Source organism: Harpegnathos saltator, unplaced genomic scaffold (genome assembly GCF_003227715.2).
Source record: "Harpegnathos saltator strain DR-91 unplaced genomic scaffold, Hsal_v8.6 scaffold436, whole genome shotgun sequence".
Taxonomy (NCBI): Eukaryota; Metazoa; Arthropoda; class Insecta; order Hymenoptera; family Formicidae; genus Harpegnathos; species Harpegnathos saltator.
This window is the reverse complement of record NW_020230246.1, coordinates 1,200,472-1,221,553: the sequence shown is the minus strand read 5'-3', so window position 1 is coordinate 1,221,553 and position 21,082 is coordinate 1,200,472. Positions and strand designations below refer to the sequence as shown.

The 21,082-nt window shown below is 36.0% G+C and overlaps 1 protein-coding gene across 8 annotated transcripts in view; it reads right to left on the bottom strand.

Annotated features, from left to right (window-relative positions):
* Nucleotides 1-21,082, bottom strand: part of rg (A kinase anchor protein rugose) — a 774,193-nt gene that overhangs the window by 9,191 nt on the left and 743,920 nt on the right. For all 8 annotated transcript variants that reach the window (XM_025301660.1, XM_025301661.1, XM_025301665.1 and 5 more), the window contains 8 exons: nucleotides 16,499-16,611; nucleotides 16,182-16,322; nucleotides 14,659-14,778; nucleotides 14,314-14,466; nucleotides 14,160-14,232; nucleotides 12,950-13,134; nucleotides 9,156-9,333; nucleotides 8,996-9,076 (listed from right to left, as the gene is read on the bottom strand). In XM_025301660.1, coding sequence (XP_025157445.1) covers nucleotides 8,996-9,076; nucleotides 9,156-9,333; nucleotides 12,950-13,134; nucleotides 14,160-14,232; nucleotides 14,314-14,466; nucleotides 14,659-14,778; nucleotides 16,182-16,322; nucleotides 16,499-16,611 — 1,044 coding nt within the window. The remainder of the gene's footprint in view (nucleotides 1-8,995; nucleotides 9,077-9,155; nucleotides 9,334-12,949; nucleotides 13,135-14,159; nucleotides 14,233-14,313; nucleotides 14,467-14,658; nucleotides 14,779-16,181; nucleotides 16,323-16,498; nucleotides 16,612-21,082) is intronic.

The window sequence follows — 21,082 nt, the reverse complement described above, 5'->3', positions numbered from 1 at the left end:
TTTCTTTAATTAATAACTCGATAATTATTGCGAATATCACAAAACAGTATGGGATTTTATCGTTTGTCTTAATCCGTTTTACGCTTCTACGAACACTGTCAAAATTGTTCTGAGGCACACTGTATGAACCCAAATATATTTACAGAATATTCATGTGGTTTCATTATTCGATTTGCGATTTAACCCAAGGATCATAAACACGTTAATTATAATTGGGGATTACCTCTAAGAGTCCTATTGTATAAGATACGAACGAAAATATTTTATTTGTTTATGACTCCGTATCCGCAAATCTAATATACCAATAAAACCTTTCACGGAAATATATAGAATATTATATAAAAATACATAAAATGTTCTATGAACCATTTTATAAAATGTATTACGTATGCTCATGAAATATCTTTATAGAAAAATATTACTAGTTTCAGTAATAAATTATTATTACTTAATAGTTTTTCTAATAATAATTTTGAACATTAAATAAGTTATTAATGGTTTTAAATATTATATTAAATATTATTGATTTCAAATATTTATATCATAAAGTTACTAGTACTTTAGACTCTTCCTCTCTTTCTCTCTCTTTCCCTCTCCCTCTCCCTCTCCCTCTCCCTCTCCCTCTCTCTCTCTCTCTCCCACTCCCTCTCTCTCTCCCACTCCCTCTCTCTCTCTCTCTCTCTCTCTCTCTCTCTCTCTCTCTCTCTCTCTCTTTCTCTCTCATTCAATAATTCTAGTAACACACAATGATAATCTACTACTGAACTCTTGTCAGAGATTATTCTCTTATACGGATTATTCCCTGATAACAAGAGAGGTAAACATAAATTTGCTTTTCATAATATACATTGTTATATTCATAATATTTGAAACAATGTTTCAAAATAAGCAGTTTTTCTCAGATATTTTTTTTATAGCAAAACTAAATGGAATATTTAAAGTTAGTTGGAACATCCTGTATAATAATAATCTGCCGAATGATCGCTTAAGGTTCCTAAATGCTTGTCGCGACCATATTAGATAATACAACCATATTAGATAATACAACATCGATTTAAGAAATGATGCGTTGAATGTTCTTGCATGTTATTTTCAAATAGAAAGATATTTATACGAAAGAATACCTCAGCTTACTAAAACTCAATATTAAACTCAATATGAAAACATGCTTGTAAAATGTTCCTAACTCTATTACTCTGCCTCGAAAATCAATAAACAGTTGCAAAATGACTGTAATGTGTAGCCTAGTCATGCGTATGCGTAATTATTCCATATGATCAATCTTATATTATAATTATTTTATGGCTATTTATAAACTTTCAAGGAAAAGCATAACGTTAACTGATATTAGTCAGTTGTAAGAAAGAATTTTGATATAATTTTTATGTAATAAACATATGTTTTTGATGTTTTGATGTTTTGATCAATCAAAAGTTTCATTAAACGTTTCGTCAAACGAGAAATTAGAAGCCTTAACTAGTGATTCACCACTATTTTCTTTAGCAATTATCAGTAATATTTTTCTATAAAAATTTCTATAAAATATTATATATTGGGTGAGTGCAAAAGTTCGTGCGGAGTTTCAATAGATGGAGTTATAAGCGTCGTAAAGTGTTGTCATTAATACTTCCATCTACATATTATATAACGTTGGAAAGGTGACGTCTTCAGCTGTTATTAAAAAAAAAATCATTTGTTTTCATACAAACTGCTTCGAGAAATATCACTTTGAAAATGAGTATCGATAAGGTGCATTTACGGTATGTTATGCTTTACGAGTTTCGGAAGGGAATAAACGTTGCCGCAGTCGTAAAAAACATTCAGGATGTTTATCAGGATGAAGCACCAGCTAAACGAACTGTGGAAAAATGGTTTGCTAAATTTCGGCGCGGAGAATTTAACCTTGAAGACGAGCCACGCTCTGGTCGACCTTCTGACATTGATGACGATGTTTTGCGTACTTTAGTGCTCAATAATCCGCGAATTTCAACAGAAGAAGTTGCTACAGCACTAAACGTTGACCGATCAACCGCTTTTCGGCGTTTAAAAAAGATGGGATTCGATTTGAAGCTCGATATATGGGTGCCCCATTTGCTGACCGAGAAGAACAAAATCAAGCGAATTTCTGCAGCCGTTTCTTTACTCGGGCGGCTCAATAACGAGTCGTTTTTGGATCGACTAGTGACGGGCGATGAGAAATGGGTCCTCTACAACAATGTTCAGCGCAAACGGACATGGAAACAATCAGGTGAGCATGGTGACGCAATGCCAAAGGCCAGTTTGCACCCGATGAAGGTGATGCTCTCTGTTTGGTGGGATTGCAAGGGCATAATCTATTTCGAGCTTCTCCTCGCTGGCGAAACGATTGATTCGGACAAGTACTGTCGCCAATTAACCAATCTGAATCGAGAAATAAAAGAGAAACGTCCGATTTTGTCAAATCGCAAGGGAGTCGTCTTTCATCACGACAACGCCAGACCACACGTTTCGAAAAAGACGCTGCGCAAACTGAAGAGCCTGAAATGGGATGTCTTAACGCATCCACCGTATTCTCCTGATATCGCACCATCTGACTATCACTTGTTCCGGTCATTGCAAAATTATTTAAATGGAAAAAACTTTGACTCTTTGGAGGCCTTAAAAAACGGCGTCTCTTCGTTCTTCGAATCTAAACCGCGCAGTTTTTATGATCGAGGCATCCGTATGCTGCCAGAACGTTGGGAAAAGATTATAGAAAACGATGGAGAATATATCATTGATTGAATAAAGATTTTTGTTTGCCTAATCACTGTGTGACTTTTACTCACAAACTCCGCACGAACTTTTGCACTCACCCAATAAAAGAGATTATAAAATTCGATAAAATATTTTATGTATTGGGGACTTGAATAAGTTCTCGCTGTTTTTTCGTGAAAATGAATGCTTTATTTAAAAAAATTAGTAAAGAACATGTCATTGAAAGTATTGTCCATCGTTAGCGACTATTTTCTCTCATCTTTCTGGCAGCATACGAATACCATGTCGAAAGAACGACTCATCTTTTGAGGTTATCCACGAATCGACCCATTTTTTGGCATCTTCATAAGAATGGAAGTGCTGCTCAGCCAGGCCATGAGTCATCGATCGGAACAAGTAGTAATCGGAAGGAGCAATGTCCGGTGAATACGGCGGGTAGGGTAGGATTTCCCATTTGAGCGTCTCCAAGTATGTTTTGGCCGGTTTTGCAACATGTGGCCGAGCGTTGTCATGCTGCAAAATTACTTTGTCATGTCTCTTCTTGTATTGCGGCCGTTTTTCCTTCAATGCTCGGCTCAAACGCATCAATTGTAGTCGATAGCGATCTCCCGTGATGGTTTCGTTGAGTTTGAGGAGCTCATAATATACCACATCCAGCTGATCCCACCAAATATAGAGCATGAGCTTGGAACCATGGATATTTGCCGTCGATGTTGATGCATGGCCGGGCTTACCCCACGATTTTCTACGCTTCGGGTTATCGTAGTGTATCCACTTTTCATCGCCAGTCACGATACGATGCAAAAAACCTTTCCTTTTTTGCCGTTGGAGCAGCTGTTCATACGTGAAAAAACGCCGCTCGACGTCTCTCGGCTTCAATTCGTACAGCACCCAATTTCCTTTCTTTTGAATCATTCCTAATACTTTTAAACGTTTGGCAACTATTGTGTGATCAACTCCTAATGATTCTGCAAGTTCATTTTGCGTCTGACATGGATCTTCATCGAGTAATGCTTCCAATTCTTCGTCTTCAAACTTTTTCGGTGCGCTAGAGCATTCTTTATCTTCAACATTAAAATTATTATTTTTAAAACGTCTAAACCAATCTCTGCATGTTGTTTCCGACAGAGCATGGTCGCCGTAAGTCTCCACAAGAATTCTATGTGCTTCAGCTGCAGATTTTTTTCGGAAAAAGTAATGCAATAAAATTCCCCGCAAATATTCTTTTTTTGGCACGAAATTCGACATGGTTAATGCTATGAAAAAATATGTTGTTTACGCTTCGACGGAATAACATATACTGTCACTTCGAGCCTACCCATACAGCACAGCACCGTTGTAGCAATATTGCAGCAACGTTGTTTTGCAAAATTGCAACATTGCAGAAATGATGCGAAATGTTGCTGCAATGTTGCTGCAATCTTGCAGCAAAGGTAAAATGTCCGCTTGCAGCAATATTGCAATGAAATATTGCAGTAACATTGCAGTGTAACATTGCAGTGTAACATTGCAGCAACATTTGTAATATAATTTGTATGCAATAATGCTTTATATATATATACAGGGTGTCCGGAATGTGATCATTAATATTTTGTGTACTGGTAGAATTCGTTAAAACAATTAAAAAAGTCTTGTGCCATTTTACAATTTTTTTAACATTTATTCCGTAATTAATTAATATGTGTAAACGAATGAGCGCACGAGAAAGCGACAGGACGGGCTCTGTGTATAAGAAGATGGCTTACCTCGCGCGGCGAGAGGCAACCGTAAGCGACAAGAGGCGTGCGCGTGCGACAAGGAGTGAGCGAGCGCAAGCGACAAGAGGCGGCTGCCCAGCGCTCTCTACGCGCCCATTGGCTCACATGTTTCAATTAATAACTCGATAACTATTGCCAATTTGACATTATGGTACATGACTTTTCTTCTCGGCTATACCCAATCTACCAGTACACAAAATATTAATAATCATTTTCCGGACACCCTGTATATATGTATATATATACAGGGTGTCCCATTTTAAAGGACCCACTCAAATATCTTAAAAACACTGCGTTAAATCGAAAAATGTTTCAGGCAAAAGTTGTTTGGTTTGAAGGTAGACATAAGACAGCGACAGCATTTTGTTTATAGATGGCGCTACTTTCGAGATATTCACTAATCATTAATTTTCTTAAGTAGAAATCCTAATCTTTTATTATATCATCTTTTTTTACCAACTAATTTGAACAACTTTTGTCTGAAACATTTTTTATTTGCTTAATATTTTTTTAGATATTTAAGAAAAACTTGGAAATTTTTTCACCATTTAACTTACGATATCTCGCTAACTATTCGTCGAAAGAAAAAATAGTATTACTTCCTTATTTTATTTACTATCAAGAACATATTATATAATAGTGCCCTAACTTTTGTTATAACTTAACCTAACTTATCGACCTTTGGCAATTTCAAAATTATTAAATTAACAAAAGTTAGGGTAGTATTATAGTAATATATTCTTGATAATAAATAAAGTAAAAAAGTCTAATGCTGTTTTTTCTTTCGACGAATAGTTAGCGAGATATCGTAAGTTAAATGTTGAAAAAGTTACCAAGTTTTCCTTAAATATCTCAAAAAATATTAAGCAAATAAAAAAATGTTTCAGACAAAAGTTGTTCAAATTAGTTGGTAGAAAAAGATGATATAATAAGAGATTGGAATTTCTATTTAAGAAAATTGATGATCAGTGAATATCTCAAAAGTGACGCCATCTATAAACAAAATGTTGTCGCTGTCTTATGTCCCCCTTCAAGCCAAACAACTTTTGTCTGAAATATTTTTCGATTTAACGCAGTATTTTTGAGATATTTGAGTAGGTCCTTTAAAATGGGACATCCCGTATATATTGAGTCTCCTGGAAAGTTTTTATTTAATGACGGTAGAAGCGAAAGATCGTATGCCAAAAATTGTTTTTGTTATATAGATACATTCCAGAGGATGATATTTGTGATCGATCTAAAAATTTATAAAATATTCTGGACACACTTTCCTCTTATTGTGACAATCAATAATTTTCCATAAAAATTCTGTAACAATAATCATGAGAGATAATATGTTCAACTCAACATTTGTATAAATTTCACTAATTATTTACAGTGAATGATTATCATACAGCAAAAGAAAAGTGTTCAGAACATTTTACAAATTTGTAAAATCGATCATAAGTGTCGTTTTATGGAAATCTCTTATTTTAACGTACATAAAAAAATAAAGATTAATATACCATTGTTTTCATTTCTGACATCAAACAAGAATAGTCATAGAAAGTTCCCAAGATCTGTAATATTTCAAAGAATAAAATGATATCTTAAAAAGACGCCGTTTTATTGACTCAATAGAACGTCAATAAGATACCACCTTGCTATTTGAAATAATACAGGTCTTAAATACTTGTGGTAACTATTCTTGAATTAATAAGACATCTAAGTTTGGGATATAAAACTAAATCATTGTAAAACCGAAAATCGTAGTGATTAAATATAATTGATGATTAAATATGAGAATTAGAGCAATATACAAAGTGTCCCATAATTGCAACATACCAACTCCATAGGGGCGTAGAGCTAAGCCAGAGGAACGAAAAAGTGCTCTTCCATTTAACGATATCTTGTATAATTTTTTAATAATAACCGCAATTTGAAATGTTGCTACAACATTGCAGATATAATAATGCAAAATATTGTTTTTGCAATATCTCTGCAATATTGCACTGCAATGTGCAATGTTGCAACATTGCAGCAATATTACTGCAATTGTCTGTGCTGTATGGGTAATGGTGGAGCTTCACGATGAAGTTGGCTGTAGTATTGCCTGACGCAAAAAGGCTAAGATAACACTATCCGTCGGGAAACAGCGAGAACTTATTGAAGTCCCTAATATATTCCTGAAATATCTATAATTGCATCATTTGAATATACTATAAACATATAAGTGTTTAATATTAGGTTGTCTAAAAAGTATTGAGCCTTTGGAGGTCAAAGTTGACAATACATTTATTGTTATTTGAAAATAACATTATGAAACCACATATGCACCATTTTGTTCGATGACCTTCTGCCATTTTTCCGGCAACACCATAATCCCATCGCTATAGAACTTCTATGATTTCTGGTCAAGAAATTATGACACGTGGTTTTCACAGGCCTCTTTTGAAACTAATTTAACACCATTCAAGGAGTTCTGCAGAGACCGAAACAAATTATAGTCTGACGGTGCCAGGTCCGAGCTATACGGTGGATGCATTAAAACCTCCCAGCCAAGTTCTCTCAATTTCTGACAGGTCGTTAAAGATGTATGCGGTCTGGCATTGTCAGCGTGGTATACGACACCCTTTCTCTTGACCAGTTCCGGCCGTTTCTTTTGAATTGCTAGGTGCAATCACGCTAATTGTCGACAGTACAGGATCGAGTCTATCGTTCTGCCTGGCGGCAGCAGCTCGTGATGCACGATGTCCTTCCAACCCCACCAAACACACAGCATAACCTTCTTGGGCGTCACAGTATGGGCTTTGCCACAGATTGTGGAGCTTCTCCTCGCTTCGACCACGATCTTTCTCGCACATTGTTGTCGTAGGTAATCCACTTTTCATCACTCGTGATCAACCGCTTCAGAAATGGCTCGATTTCGTTACGTTTCAGTGGAGATTCGATCGAGATAGAAATTCGATCGAGTAAATTTTTTTTAGTCAAATCATGTGGGACCCAAACATCGAGCTTCTTTTTGTAGCCAGCTTTCTCCAAATGATTTAACACTGTTTGGTGATGAATGTTTAGGTCATTGACGATGTCATGACTGCTTACATGCCGGTTTCGATCGACTTTTGTCAGAATATCATCCATTTTTTCTGTGATTGCACTGCGAGGAGCATCTTGGACATCGAAATTTCCAGAACGAAAGCGATTCAACATTTTTTGGCTGTTGCTTTTGACAACGTATCTTGCCCATAAACAGCACAAATTTCTTCACAAGCCTGCGCATCATGTGCGCCTTTATCGAAATAAAATTGTAAAATGTAGCGCGGTTTTGCAGAAAGTTCGCTCATCTTCACGGCGCAATACCTTACGTCTGATTATAAGAATTCCAACATTTTTTGTACGTCTACTAGCTTCAACTGTCAGCTGTCAAATGACGTTAGGCCTGACCTGCTGCGACTCATATACCCTGAGATTTGACACACTAACGCTATCTCGTGCGCAAAAGGCTCAATACTTTTTAGACAACCTGAAATCTTCTCTTTCTCTACAGAATATTTAAATATTCATAACGAATATCTACAGAAAATTTATAAAATAGTTCTGTGCTATTTAAGAATAATTATTTTACTATTGATGACTGCTCAAAAGTTAATTGTTTAAAATTTCTTATATTTAAACAAGTGTTATTAATTACTTTTTAAATAGTTATATAATTATTTTTTAATTAGTTACTAATTATTATTTAAACTTTCATAAACTTTTTCGCAAGCAACTAATCTGGATATATGTACGATAAAAAATATACGATAAAACAAAGATAGATATAACAGAGATAGATTTAGATATTACGTATGTATAAAATCATATAATATTAATATCTAATTTCCTAAATAATCACGTTTATAAACATTCTTTTTAAATGGCTATGCACTATACGACTATGGCTATGTAAATATTTCTGTCAAATTTATAGAGTTACAAATTTTACTATCATTGATTTTCTATACATATAGAAATATATAAATAATTCTTTGTCATAATATTTGATATTGATCGCTACTAAGAGACAATCGCACGACAATTTTTCATACGATTGTACTATATCATCATATTTCGCGCACTGGTTCGTCAACCTTCTTTTACCAATAACTCGAAATTTTAGATAATTGTTTAAAAAATGGAAAAGAATTTTTCTATTCATTTTAACTCTTTCTATCCACACACGAATTTTGTCATGTATTGTAACGACCTATATGCAGGGTATAAAAGATAAGGTCTACCAATTAAGAATTAAAAAAGAAGTTTAAGTAAAATACATAATGTATATAAATTTTTATTTATATTTGTTATAGTTTAGTAAATACAGCTCTTTTACCTCTTACTTAGTTGACCTTACCTTTTAACACATACCTATTGTATATGTATATGTGTGTATTGGGAATAAATGCATAGTAGTTTGTCCATAGTATAGTGGAAAAATATTATTTCCACAAAGAATGTCATTTATAATTGATATGCGTACTCACAGAGAACGGGATCCATGGACAATGGCTGATTGGCAGCCTGCGCCTGAGGTGTGTCCGCATAACTCGGTGATTGCACGGAGGCTGTGGAAGGTACGAGTTACAATAATTATGAAGTGATGGAAATCGACATGAGTACTAAAGCATATAGAAAATTACTCACCTGCGTAATTAGTATTCCACCGATTAACAGCAAACTGCTGCCCAGTAGTTACCGTTACAACCGATGGCAATGGCAATTGAGGATAAGTGTTGGCTGAGATATGACAAATCGGTGAATTTGACGGGAATTTGATGGTCATACACACGTCATCCGGGATGCTCGAAAACATCATTGGTGTCTGAAAGTATACACGAGTATATACATTTATAAACAATATAGAGCTATTTTTCTAGCTATTAGGTGTTTCAGTTAATTTTGAAAGTTGACGATGAATGGATTGCTTCTAAAAATAAGTTTTTCGTGGAATTTACTTATTGTCAAAAAATGAGAGAAGGTTGTTATAAATCATAAAAAATATGGCTGTTATTCCGAAAACGGTCATGCTCCGATTTCAACCAAACTTGGTGAAAAGCTATGTTATAAGTTAGAATGGAAGGTTAGAATGGAAGGTATAAAAGGATTTTTGGCGACTCAAACGTTATGTGGTTTTTTTTAACAATTTTAAGTTGAGCAGTATTTTTATCATATTTTATATCTATTTTATATCATATCTTATATCTATTTTATGTCTACGATTCAAAATTAACAAAACGTAGTCAACAATCGCGTGCAAACAAGTGCTATTCACTATACTAGTATGTGCATTCGTGCACTGTGCATACTTGTGACGAGAGTGGGCAGGTGTTAGTGTGGGGCGAAGAGTAGATAGGCGGGATGGGGGAAGGGGGCACGTAGCGCGCCCTGCTAAACGTACTTGGAACTTACGTGTTAGATCAGATGCGTGCTGCACTGACCAAAAAAGTTTCGTAAATGCGTAAGTCGCAAGTGCGTTTAGCACGGCGCGTTACGCGTACCTCTTCTTACTTCCAATGTCTCTTTTCTACCTCCGCCAATATATTGAGTTGTAAAAAATCTTTTTGGTGTATTTTTTATTTGTTGCCGCCGATTGCGTTAATCGTGTTTAAGTTTTAATGCGTGGACATAAAATATGATAAAAGTACTGATCAACTTAAAATTGTTAAAAAAAAAGCACTTAACGTTTGAGTCGTCAAAATCCTTTTATAACCTTCCATTTTAATTCATAACATAGCTTTTCACTAAGTTTGGTTGAAATCGGAGCATGGCCGCTTTCGAAAGTTTCGCCGAAAACATTTTGATTAAAATAATTTACATAATAAATAATAAATAATAAACAATCCATTCACCGTCAACCTTCAAAATTAACGGAAACACTTAATCATGTGATCATACATAATATTTCAAAAAGAATGAACTGGCTATATGTTTCTCAAAACAAACAAAAAAAGTTCCTATAAACATAATGCGTAAAATATCAATGCTTAAATAAATGTCAATGTCGAGTCAAGGTTAAAAAAAATTAAATTAATTTCGTTGTTAACGTAATATACATAATATTTACATACTAGAACATTTATTTAAATTAGTAATACGTATACATACTATAATATTTATTTAAATATATTTATACTATATTTATTTAAATTATTAAATCTATATATTGACCATTATCTGTGAGACTATTTGAAAACAATTATTTCCTTAGTTCCGAATGAATAACTTTTACAAAGAATAAAAGATGGAGATATTAAACAGTATGCAGTACTTCAAGAACGTTTAAACGTACGAAACAGTTTATAATGCGAAAATTTCAGAATTGTTTTGCTTCACGCAGTGAACATCTTGAGCATTTTTGTAATTTCTTTTTTATTTCTGAAATCCTTTTAAATAAATATGTATTATATTAACATTGAAATGAATTATTTTAACCTTCGACATTAACTTATTAATTAAGGAGGGAACCTGGTTTATACGGTCAAGATTTTCGAATTTTTTTTTTGCTTAATCGATAGTTAAACTATTCAAGAATATATTCCCAAAGTTTCAGAGCCCAATTCGAAATATTTTAAAAGTTATAGAACACATGGTGAGTCAGCGTCGCGCAGCGTCGGCCGGAGCGGGCCGCGCGCTTTGTCCCTCGGTCCTTTTGTCCAGATTTAATACTCAGCAGATGTTTATCTGAGTAACGCACGACTTATACTATTGTAATTTCGTGTCCCAATACGTATATAAAGGTGTGTGGGTTTACTTACAGACTTAGGGACAGTAAGTGTATGTGTTTTGGTTTTGAGGCATTTATAGTTTCAACGGTCAGTTTTGCTCCGATTCTCGACGAGTAAAGAGCTTCTATTTAGCAAAGATCGTTTGACAGTTTTAAATATGTATCCAAAAGGCTCAAGAGGTACTTCACAGAGCATTTCGAAACCGCCGAAAAGAAGACTTCATGGCAGCCAGCATTCCAAGAATGAAAGTGATAATTTAGTCAAGAGCATCAGTACGTAGCATTAAAGCCTGATATTGAAAAACACCTTACTTCGATCTATGAAGATCTTTTCAATGAAGATCTTTTGACTAGGTGTTTAGGTGGGCATATACAAAATTTCAACGAATCCTTCAATTCGACTGTGTGGCATATCGCTCCCAAACACCTCAATTCGGACTTTAAAATTGTTCAAATCGCTGCATATTTGATTACTGGCATTTTTAATGAAGGCTACACTGCGATTTTATTAACGATGCAGTTATTAGAAATCAATATCGGCCAGCAGTGCAAAATGTTTGTTGATAATTACGATACGCAGCGAGTTACGAGAGGGGAGCGGCGCCGAAGCAGTACGACCAAGGAGACTCGCACAGCTCGTAGACTGGAGCAAATGTAGCAAAACGAGTTTTATGAAGAAGCTGAAGGCTTGCAGTATGGTCCTGGTATAGCTGATTAGCATAAGATCGCGGTAAATCACCAATAAATGATATTTTTTTGTACCGCAAACGCGTTTTTTTCGAAATATCATTTTCATATTTTCTTAAAACCTGTGGGAGAGATAGAGAAAAAACTAATTGATCAATCGACTTGATTTAAAGTGCGTTAGCTAGAAAATGAACAACCATTCTATGTGAACCTCAAACATTGGTAAAAATATTAATTTAAATAATTGTTATTGCATAAAAATGGAGGATATTTTTTCTCAAAAATGTCATTTTTTTGTTCAAGTGCTAAAAAATTTTGTGTTTTACGGTTTTTTAACTATGTCCCTGGTTCACATAGAATAAAAATACATGAAAATTAATAATCTTTTTGGTTTTTTCGTTTCAGACCAAAATTGCGGGCTACATTTTTTCCGCAGATTGGCAACTCGGTTGGCGAGGCGCTCTGATTAAAAATACACCACGGTGCCATTTTGCAATTATTTTACAACATAAAAATTTTTTTTACATCTTCAAATAAGCAGTTAAATATTTTAAAAGTTTTAGAAACCTCAACTACATTATTGTCAATAAAAAAAATTCATAAAAATCTCCTTTTTTTTAGCCTTCTAAACCAGGTTCCCTTCTTAAGTATTTTAGATATTATATTTATACGAACTTTTATCTTGTCTTGATAAGAATATAACTATATAATATACAACTATATAATATACATATATATATAACCAGCCTTTTCTGAAACACCTTGTATATTAAGTCGATTCAAAATTTCGGTTTGATTTTGATTTTCAATAAATAGCATTATATACATCTAATACAAATAACAATGCTAACATATAGTGTTAAGTTTACTACTAAAAAGTTAGCAAATATCATGGACAATAATAACGATTTTTTTATTTATAAACAATTTCCACCGAATAAAATTAAATTTAATTAGAAAAGAATTTGAATGGAATATTTTGACTTTGTATATGACCCGATATTAAGATATATTAAAATAACTCAACCAAGTGCATCGCTGAACTCCTAGGAGGATGTGGCTCCATCAAGAGTTGCGATGGCGTCTGCCCGAAATTCTTAATTTGATTCTCAATAGCTTCCTTTATCATGGGATCAATAATTGTGTCAAGCTCTACGCTACCCTCGTATGTTAGATAATAGAAAACGTTGGTTGCGCGTATGGCTTCCGGACCTGTCAAAAGAACAAAATAATATTAAAATGTTATATATGTACACACACATGTGCGCACGTATTTAAAGTTATTTTCTCTTCTTACAATTTTATGATTCATTTTACGTATCGTCGCCGCGACGCGCGCGATGACAATGCCTTCTGCGCGATGCGTTTTACGAGAACGATGCCGAAAGTTCGCGCCAATTGCTTCTGGCCGGTATTTCCGGTGGTTGGCTTCGCTTTCGTGCTACCAACCGCTAAACGTGTTGCATATTACGGGTGGGACACATTGTCGCGCCCAACGCACGTGCCTAATTGGCCGGGACATGAGCCGGAGAAGAGAGAGAGGAAGCTAACTAAAAACTAATTTCTTCCATACGTGCGAGCTCGAATACGCGCATCCTTCGCTCTTCGTCCCAATGCCGAGGAATACATCTTCGAGGAAGCGCCGGATATAGAGGCGCCATCGGTAATTACCATCGGTGGAAATCTAATTTGATTTGACTGCCTCTGTCTCAACACCCGGAGCAACCTTGGGCACACGCGAGCGGCGCCTGACACTGTGCTAACACTATCCGTTCAATTTACTGTTCGAATTACCGCTCGAACTTGACGTGGAGAACAATTTCGTACAAACAGTCGAAAGACGTATCTCAGTGAAGTTTTATCGGTATTTTTATAGCAGTTCTTTTTTTCGCGAAGCCATTATAAATACTAGAAAAAAAGTATGTAAAAAATTTATTAATACAAGAAAGGCAAATGTGAGGAGATCGTAATTCGTATCGTGCAATTTAATAAAAATAGAATTGTTATAGAGAGAAACTTCTTCTTATTTTCCGAATTAATCATCTATCTTTGTTAAATTTTAATACAACAATCACGATCGGCTCTTATTTGTTTTTCCCATATTAATTATTGTATGTCAGAGGACTTTCTCATAAACAGTGTGTAAAAAGACTGTTATGCTTATCTTTCACTATCTATAGCCTTTACACGATGAATTATTTCTGGATTATCATAATCAATTTGAGACGTGACCTCACCTTTTTGTTTGTAACCGAATATCAAGTCGATCCATTGATGTAATTGACAAGATACAAACTCGGACTCTAGGGCCTAGAAAAAGAATCGGTTCGATTCGACAGTTCTTAGGATTACAATAACGTGTTGAAAGAGAATAAGATAACCTCAGCATACCATTCGATTTATACGTATAAATTCTTCAGGGGACGAGGCCCAAGGTGGTAGTTCAACATCACCAACCACGCTACCATCTTCCTGTCTGCCCAGATGATAACGATTGCTATTTACCAGCATTTCCGGTAAAAAGAAGAACTCCGGGATGAGTTCCTATTGAGAAGTAAAATGTTACAATGTTCCTAACCCTGTTAAATATATTAAACGGCGCGGACGATATTTACGTACATACGATATGACGTACATCGAAAGAATTTACTCATCGATGATAAGAACGGTAATATGGCTATTCGATGTGTCTCGGTTTAAATGTAAATACTAGTATCTTAATTGAACGTAACAAACCTTGACGTCGGACGTGTCACGTTGACAATTCTTCCACGAGAGAGCGATGGATGAGAATAGCCTGTTAGGGTGATCGAATTTACCACCTTGCAATGCCAGAAACATAGTCGTCATCGGTTCCTGTAAGAATCATTTGTTTACCGGGCGTTTAAAAAAAACAGCAACATTTCAGGAAAAGTGAAGCAGTTCTCTCAGCGACTGGAGCACGTAAATCTCGTCAAGTGCCGTTAACAATGAACTCGTGTGAGAGGGAGAAAAGAGCGTGGAAAAGGCGGCGCGGTTCTAAACGACCACTTAAAGGCCACTTTATAACGGGTTCTTTGTATGCGAGAGATCTCTCGTGGAGCCCTTTTCGTTCTCGGTCAGTCATCCGTTCTGTTTGACAGGCGAATGAACGCTACCAAAGGCTACATACAATCAGCGCACCTTCGTGCCGTGACACGAGAACGTGAACGTATACGAAGCCATAAAACCGATTTTTGTGATTCATCCACAACCATGAATACACATTACACACAGGTCTAAAATTATTTCTTTATGGTAAGACTTTGAGATAATGCTGTAACTGGATTGTTAACGTATCTCCGCACGAAGCGGTGGGGTAGTGAGCGCAGCGGTTATAGACCAATAAATTGTTTATGATGCAACATTTTAGCATGCGAGCGTACCGCAAAACATCGCGCGAGCGAATAAATAATTAGTTATGTGCGCGCGCTGTGCCGTTGTTTTGTATTTAATTACGCGCGATAACATGAATACCTGGAACGTTTAAGAGATGTTTAAGCATTATTTGAGTTCGATTATATTTATATCCGCCGGTGATATGATCACAGAAAGTGAAGCAATGACTAGCAAATTGGCAGTGGATAAAGTCGAAGTAATCGACAATAAGAAAAGATAATCGTGAATTTACATGTAACGGTACGACACGTACTCGTGCCACCCGCTCCAATCGCGTCTCGTTCTCGCAGAGAACAAAAGAAGACAAAGACGTTTTCCAGTTACAGCCTACGAACTTCAAGTGAACGAGGAAATGCGGCAGAGAACAAATGTGTATATTTCATGAGAAGGCGGGCGTCGTTGGCACGAAAGCGTTCTGACGCCCCCAAAATTAGCGTGCACGCAGTACTAAAAGCGTCGCTTAAATTTATGGCGCGGACTGGACACGTTTCGTAAGTGGAAAGAGTAAAAATTAGCGATTGGTGAAGCTAATTATACGTCCGTTAATAAATGAAAATCTGGCTCCACACTTATGCTACATTTAACTTTTTATCATTTATAAATCAAAACGACAAGATCAATTAATATATCAGCTTAATGAGACTTGATAGTTGCAGATAAGTTTTTAACTTATCAAATTCCAAAAAAACTGCTAATAAAAAGTCTACTTTATACATATTTTACACTAGTTGCATTTAAATGAACAAAGACGTTATTATAAATGATACAAAATATAGAATATAGAAGATCCATTTCAAGAAAAATGGTAAAGATACAGTAGAAAAATATAATAGAATACTTACCACGCGTATCATCCAATTCAAGACAAAAGCCGCGGTAGAATAATGCGTACCATAATGGAAAGGTGGTATAGTGTCGTGCTCCCAACCCTGGAAGCGTTCCTCGAAGTAAATTCTTCTGTTTGGATTCAATGCGCCAATCGGCTGTGTAACAACACACAAAGAGTTGGTTGATTATAACACATGAAAAATTTGAGACAGTATCCAAAGCTTCGATATGTATCGCGCATACGACGCATGTGAAAAGATCGGCAGAATACCCCTTATCACTACATAAGATATAGATATGTAAATATGCGCACACATCAAAGTATTCGTACCTTCGATAAATCTCGATAGTTGCTTGGTAAACTGAGATCGAGTTCTTTTGTCTCGTAGTTTGTTAACACCCAAGGGAATACCGGATACTGATTCAAATCATTGTACGTACGACCTGCAAAAAAACACGAATTCATTTCTTCGATTGAATCATTAATATGTTTCATATGTTCGATCAATAACACAGCCCAAAAAAAAAAAAAGTGGTCAGTGCCTAAAACCGGACAACTATATTCTTATGTATTTTGATCCTCTGAATCCGAATCCGAGGTCAGAATTGGACAATTGCTAGCTTTATCGTCTCTAACCTCAGAAAACTGATCATAACTTTACTTAACAAAATTAAGCTGTATGTGGTTGAATTTAGCTTAAAAAATATTACAATTCTTGTCATTAAAAAAATTTTCAATTTGCAAAAATAAAGATGGTGGAAGAGGGATATAAAAAAATGTAATATTTTTAAGAAATCTAACTACACAGTTGTAAGGAGCGTCAAGAACCATACAACTTTTATATGAAACACTTTTTTGTATCTTTTATAGTTTTTGAAATATACTCTTTGAAAAATACATGTCTCTTATTTTTTTTATATGCCCAATTTCATATTTAGGGGTTAAAATCAGCCTTACAAGATGTATCGGTATATCTGGTTTTCAGAGAGTATATTTCAGAAACTATAAAAGAATTTCAAGAACTACAAAAAAATGTTTCAGATAAAAGTTGTATGGTTTTTTACGCTCCTTACAACTGTGTAGTTAGATTTCTTAAAAATATTACATTTCTTTATATCCCTCTTCTACCATCCTTATTTTTGCAAATTGAAAATTGTTGTAATGACAAGAATTATAGCACTTTTTAAGCTAAATTCAACCATATACAGCTTAATTTTGTTAAGTAAAATTATGATCAGTTTTCTGAGGTTAAGGACGATAAAGCTAGCAATTGTCTAATTCTGACCTCGGATTCGGATTCAGCGGATCAAAATACATAAGAATATACTTGTCCGGTTTTAGGCACCGACTACTTTTTTTTTGTGGGGCTGTGTAATTCATGGAAAAATCGAGAGAGCTAGTGCGGTTTGTACGACCCAAATTATCGCTCCACATTCCTAACAAGGAAAAGAAAAAAGGTTGAGAAAGAAAAGGGGGAGGGGGGAGAGAGGGAGGGAGGGAGGGAGGGAGGGTGGGAGGGAGGGAGGGAGGGAGAGAGAGAGAGAGAGAGAGAGAGAGAGAGAGAGAGAGAGAGAGAGAACGATAAGTGCTTAAATTAAATTCCTGCTGCATATCGCCAAAAATAGACGAAGAGATCGTAATTCAACTTTTAATGCGAATAATCGCCGGCATACTTGAACTTTTTACCTAGCTTTCCCTTTTTCGGCTCTGTTTTTCTCTTTCTTTTTCTATTTCTTTTCCTTTCGCTGACCCTGCATCTCAGGGTCACTTCTCCGCATCTCGCACCCCCGCTGTTAACTAAGAGCGATGAAAGCGACGACGAGATCGCGCCTGCCTCGTGACTCTATTTTTACGAAAACCGCGCCGTGTGGCTCAATGGGGCGCGGCGCGCCGTTTAGTAAGCGCATAACTCAGAGCGTGACGGCTAATCGCTCCTGAAATTGTCACTCCCAGAGGTCTCACTCGTGCTCGCCCTCCCCGAGCCCGCGAAATCCTATCCCGAAATGCATTAGTGACGGCAGCGCGATCCTAAGGCTGAGTTCTAATCTCTTTCCCGACCGCTAATTAAAGCACGTCAGCGAGTTTGTCACTCGGCGCCTTCGTGACGGATACACGTGTGTTACCGCGTCATCCGTCGATCCGTTACTTCATTTTCTTTTATTGTCCCATTTATCTGGCAAAATATCGTGCGAAACTCGTACAAAATATCATACTCGCTCTCGTGATAATCGGGTAATAATAATAATAAATGAATGAAACGAACCGTAATGAAATGAGCCAAAAATCGATTTGCGATGCTTATCTGTCTATCAACCACCAGACTAGAAATCCAAGACATCGAAGAACGATTCTTATCCCTCTTAGAAAGACACGAAGACGCTCGTTATTACTGCACGCGCGCGTGTACAGTGATTTTTGTTACTTTTTTTTTGCCAATCTCCAAGTATCGACGCACAACGGCCATTTGTTACCGCAGGCTACAACGGTGCAGACTGACGGCGGAGGCTCGGCTGGGTCGTCTCCAAGAAGCTCGCCGGATACTTAATTCCGACGACGAAAAAAGGCGAGATGCAACGGCAAAGTCGTACCGCGCCGGCTGCCGCCGCATAAGTCCGTCCCGCCATAGCTACAATACGCCCGTAAATTGTGGATGCCGCACGAGCGACGGCCAAGCGTAAATAATAGCAAGACCACGTTATGCATCAAAGTGATTATTAATGGTAGCGTCGGCGTGAGTGAGCGCCCGAGAAACATACCATGACAGCGGAATGTCCGCGACACACGCATCTTCTCTCCCCGCGCGCTCACTCACCGTTCGCCGTTGGATTCAGATTTTACCCCTGTTCTTGTCGTTAAGCCTTCGCCACCCTGCTCCGTAGAAAATTCGGACGCAATTCGAAGAACGATCTGGGATACAATTGCGGCGAAAACTCATAGAGGATACGTTTAAAAATTATTTCTTTTGAATTCCGCGTAACGTAACACGCAATTTAACCCATTAATGCCCTCTGGGACAGATATTTCGCGTTGATTTCAATGTTATGAATTTTTATAAAAATGCTCGAAAATTTTAATTCAAAATACATTACTAAGAGTTTTCGAGGTCGCTTTTTCCGAATCCGCTGCGAGAATCATAAAAAAATGAGTGTTTGTATTAATTTATAACGGTTCTTTTCCAAAAAATGCGATTTTTTCTCGTCAATTTTTTTTAAATCATGGATTTCATCTTGATAAAAATGTTGAATATTACTGAAAAATACTCCAATCGTGTCCTCAAGATTTGTATTTAAAACATATGTAGTTCTGAACTTTTTTGCAATTTAGTAATTTCAATATGGCGATCATATGTATGGTATGTATTACCATAGATATCGCCGGATTCTTGGGAACTCGGTCGAATAACTCGTTATGAGTGCATTTTTATGAAAAATGATCTAAAATAAAAGTTGTCCTGTTGATCGAGTTCTTTCACGTGGTAAGCCCCAAATTTGAGTCCGATGTACTTTTTGAGCCTAACGGGGCCCAACGTTGATTTTTTGGTGCAAAATTTATATTTTTTATTACAGATTTGAAAAGTACAGAAAATTTTACGTCCAGATATGTATTTTTGAAATTTTGAGTCCAAGCCTTATATAATAATAAGAAAAAGATACTCTAATCCTCGGAGGAGGCAAACATCTCTTATTTACCGATCTTTTATGGCTTATAGGTTGGAAAGGGTGATTTCTAGAGAGAAAATAATAAAGTTATGTATATATATGTGTATATATATGTATATATGTGTATATATATATATATATATATATACAGGGTGGCTGACTATAAGTTTCCAACCTTCATAAAAAAACATAAAAAACATCGAGAAAAATACAATGGACGGGAAAAAATTGGAATTGACTACGTGAAATTTCAAGAAAAATTGCAAAATAGATGAGCGAATAAATGTGCAGTGGGCGTGCGTTGCGAGCATCGCAGGGCTGCTATTCCGCACGGCTCGGGCCGGAGCGACAGGCAACTATAGCGCGTGGCCGCCTCTAAGCAGCGACGCTCAAGAGAAATGACACGAGAAGACGGAGAAGTGATTCGAGTTGCCCGCAATGCCTGCAACACACGCCTATTGCGCGTTTATTCGCTCATCTATTTTGCAATTTTTCTTGAAATTTCACGCAGTCAATTCCAATTTTTTCCCGTCCATTGTATTTTTCTCGATGTTTTTTATGTTTTTTATGAAGGTTGGAAACTTATAGTCAGCCACCCTGTATATATATATATACATAACTTTATTATTTTCTCTCTAGAAATCACCCTTTCCAACCTATAAGCCATAAAAGATCGGTAAATAAGAGATGTTTGCCTCCTCCGAGGATTAGAGTATCTTTTTCTTATCATTGTATAAGGCTCGAACCCAAAATTTCAAAAATACATATCTGGACGTAAAATTTTCTGTACTTTTCAAATCTGTAATAAAAAATATAAATTTTCAAATCTGTAATAAAAAATATAGAAAAACCAAAAAATCAACGTTAGGCCCCGTTAGGCTCGAAAAGTACATCGGACCTAAATTTGGGGCCTACCACGTGAAAGAACTCGATCAACAGGACAACTTTTATTTTAGATAGTTTTTCATAAAAATACATTCATAACGAGTTATTCGACCGATGGTCGCCATATTGAAATTACTAAATTGCAAAAAATTTTAGAACCACATATATTTTAAGTACAAATTTTGAGGACACGATTGGAGTACTTTTCAGTAATATTCAACATTTTTATCAAAATGAAATCCATGATTTAAAAAACATTGACGAGAAAAAATCGCATTTTTTAGAAAAAAAAACCGTTATAAATCAATACAACCACTCTTTTTTTATTATTCTCGCAGCGGATTCGGAAAGAGCGACCTCGAAAACTCTT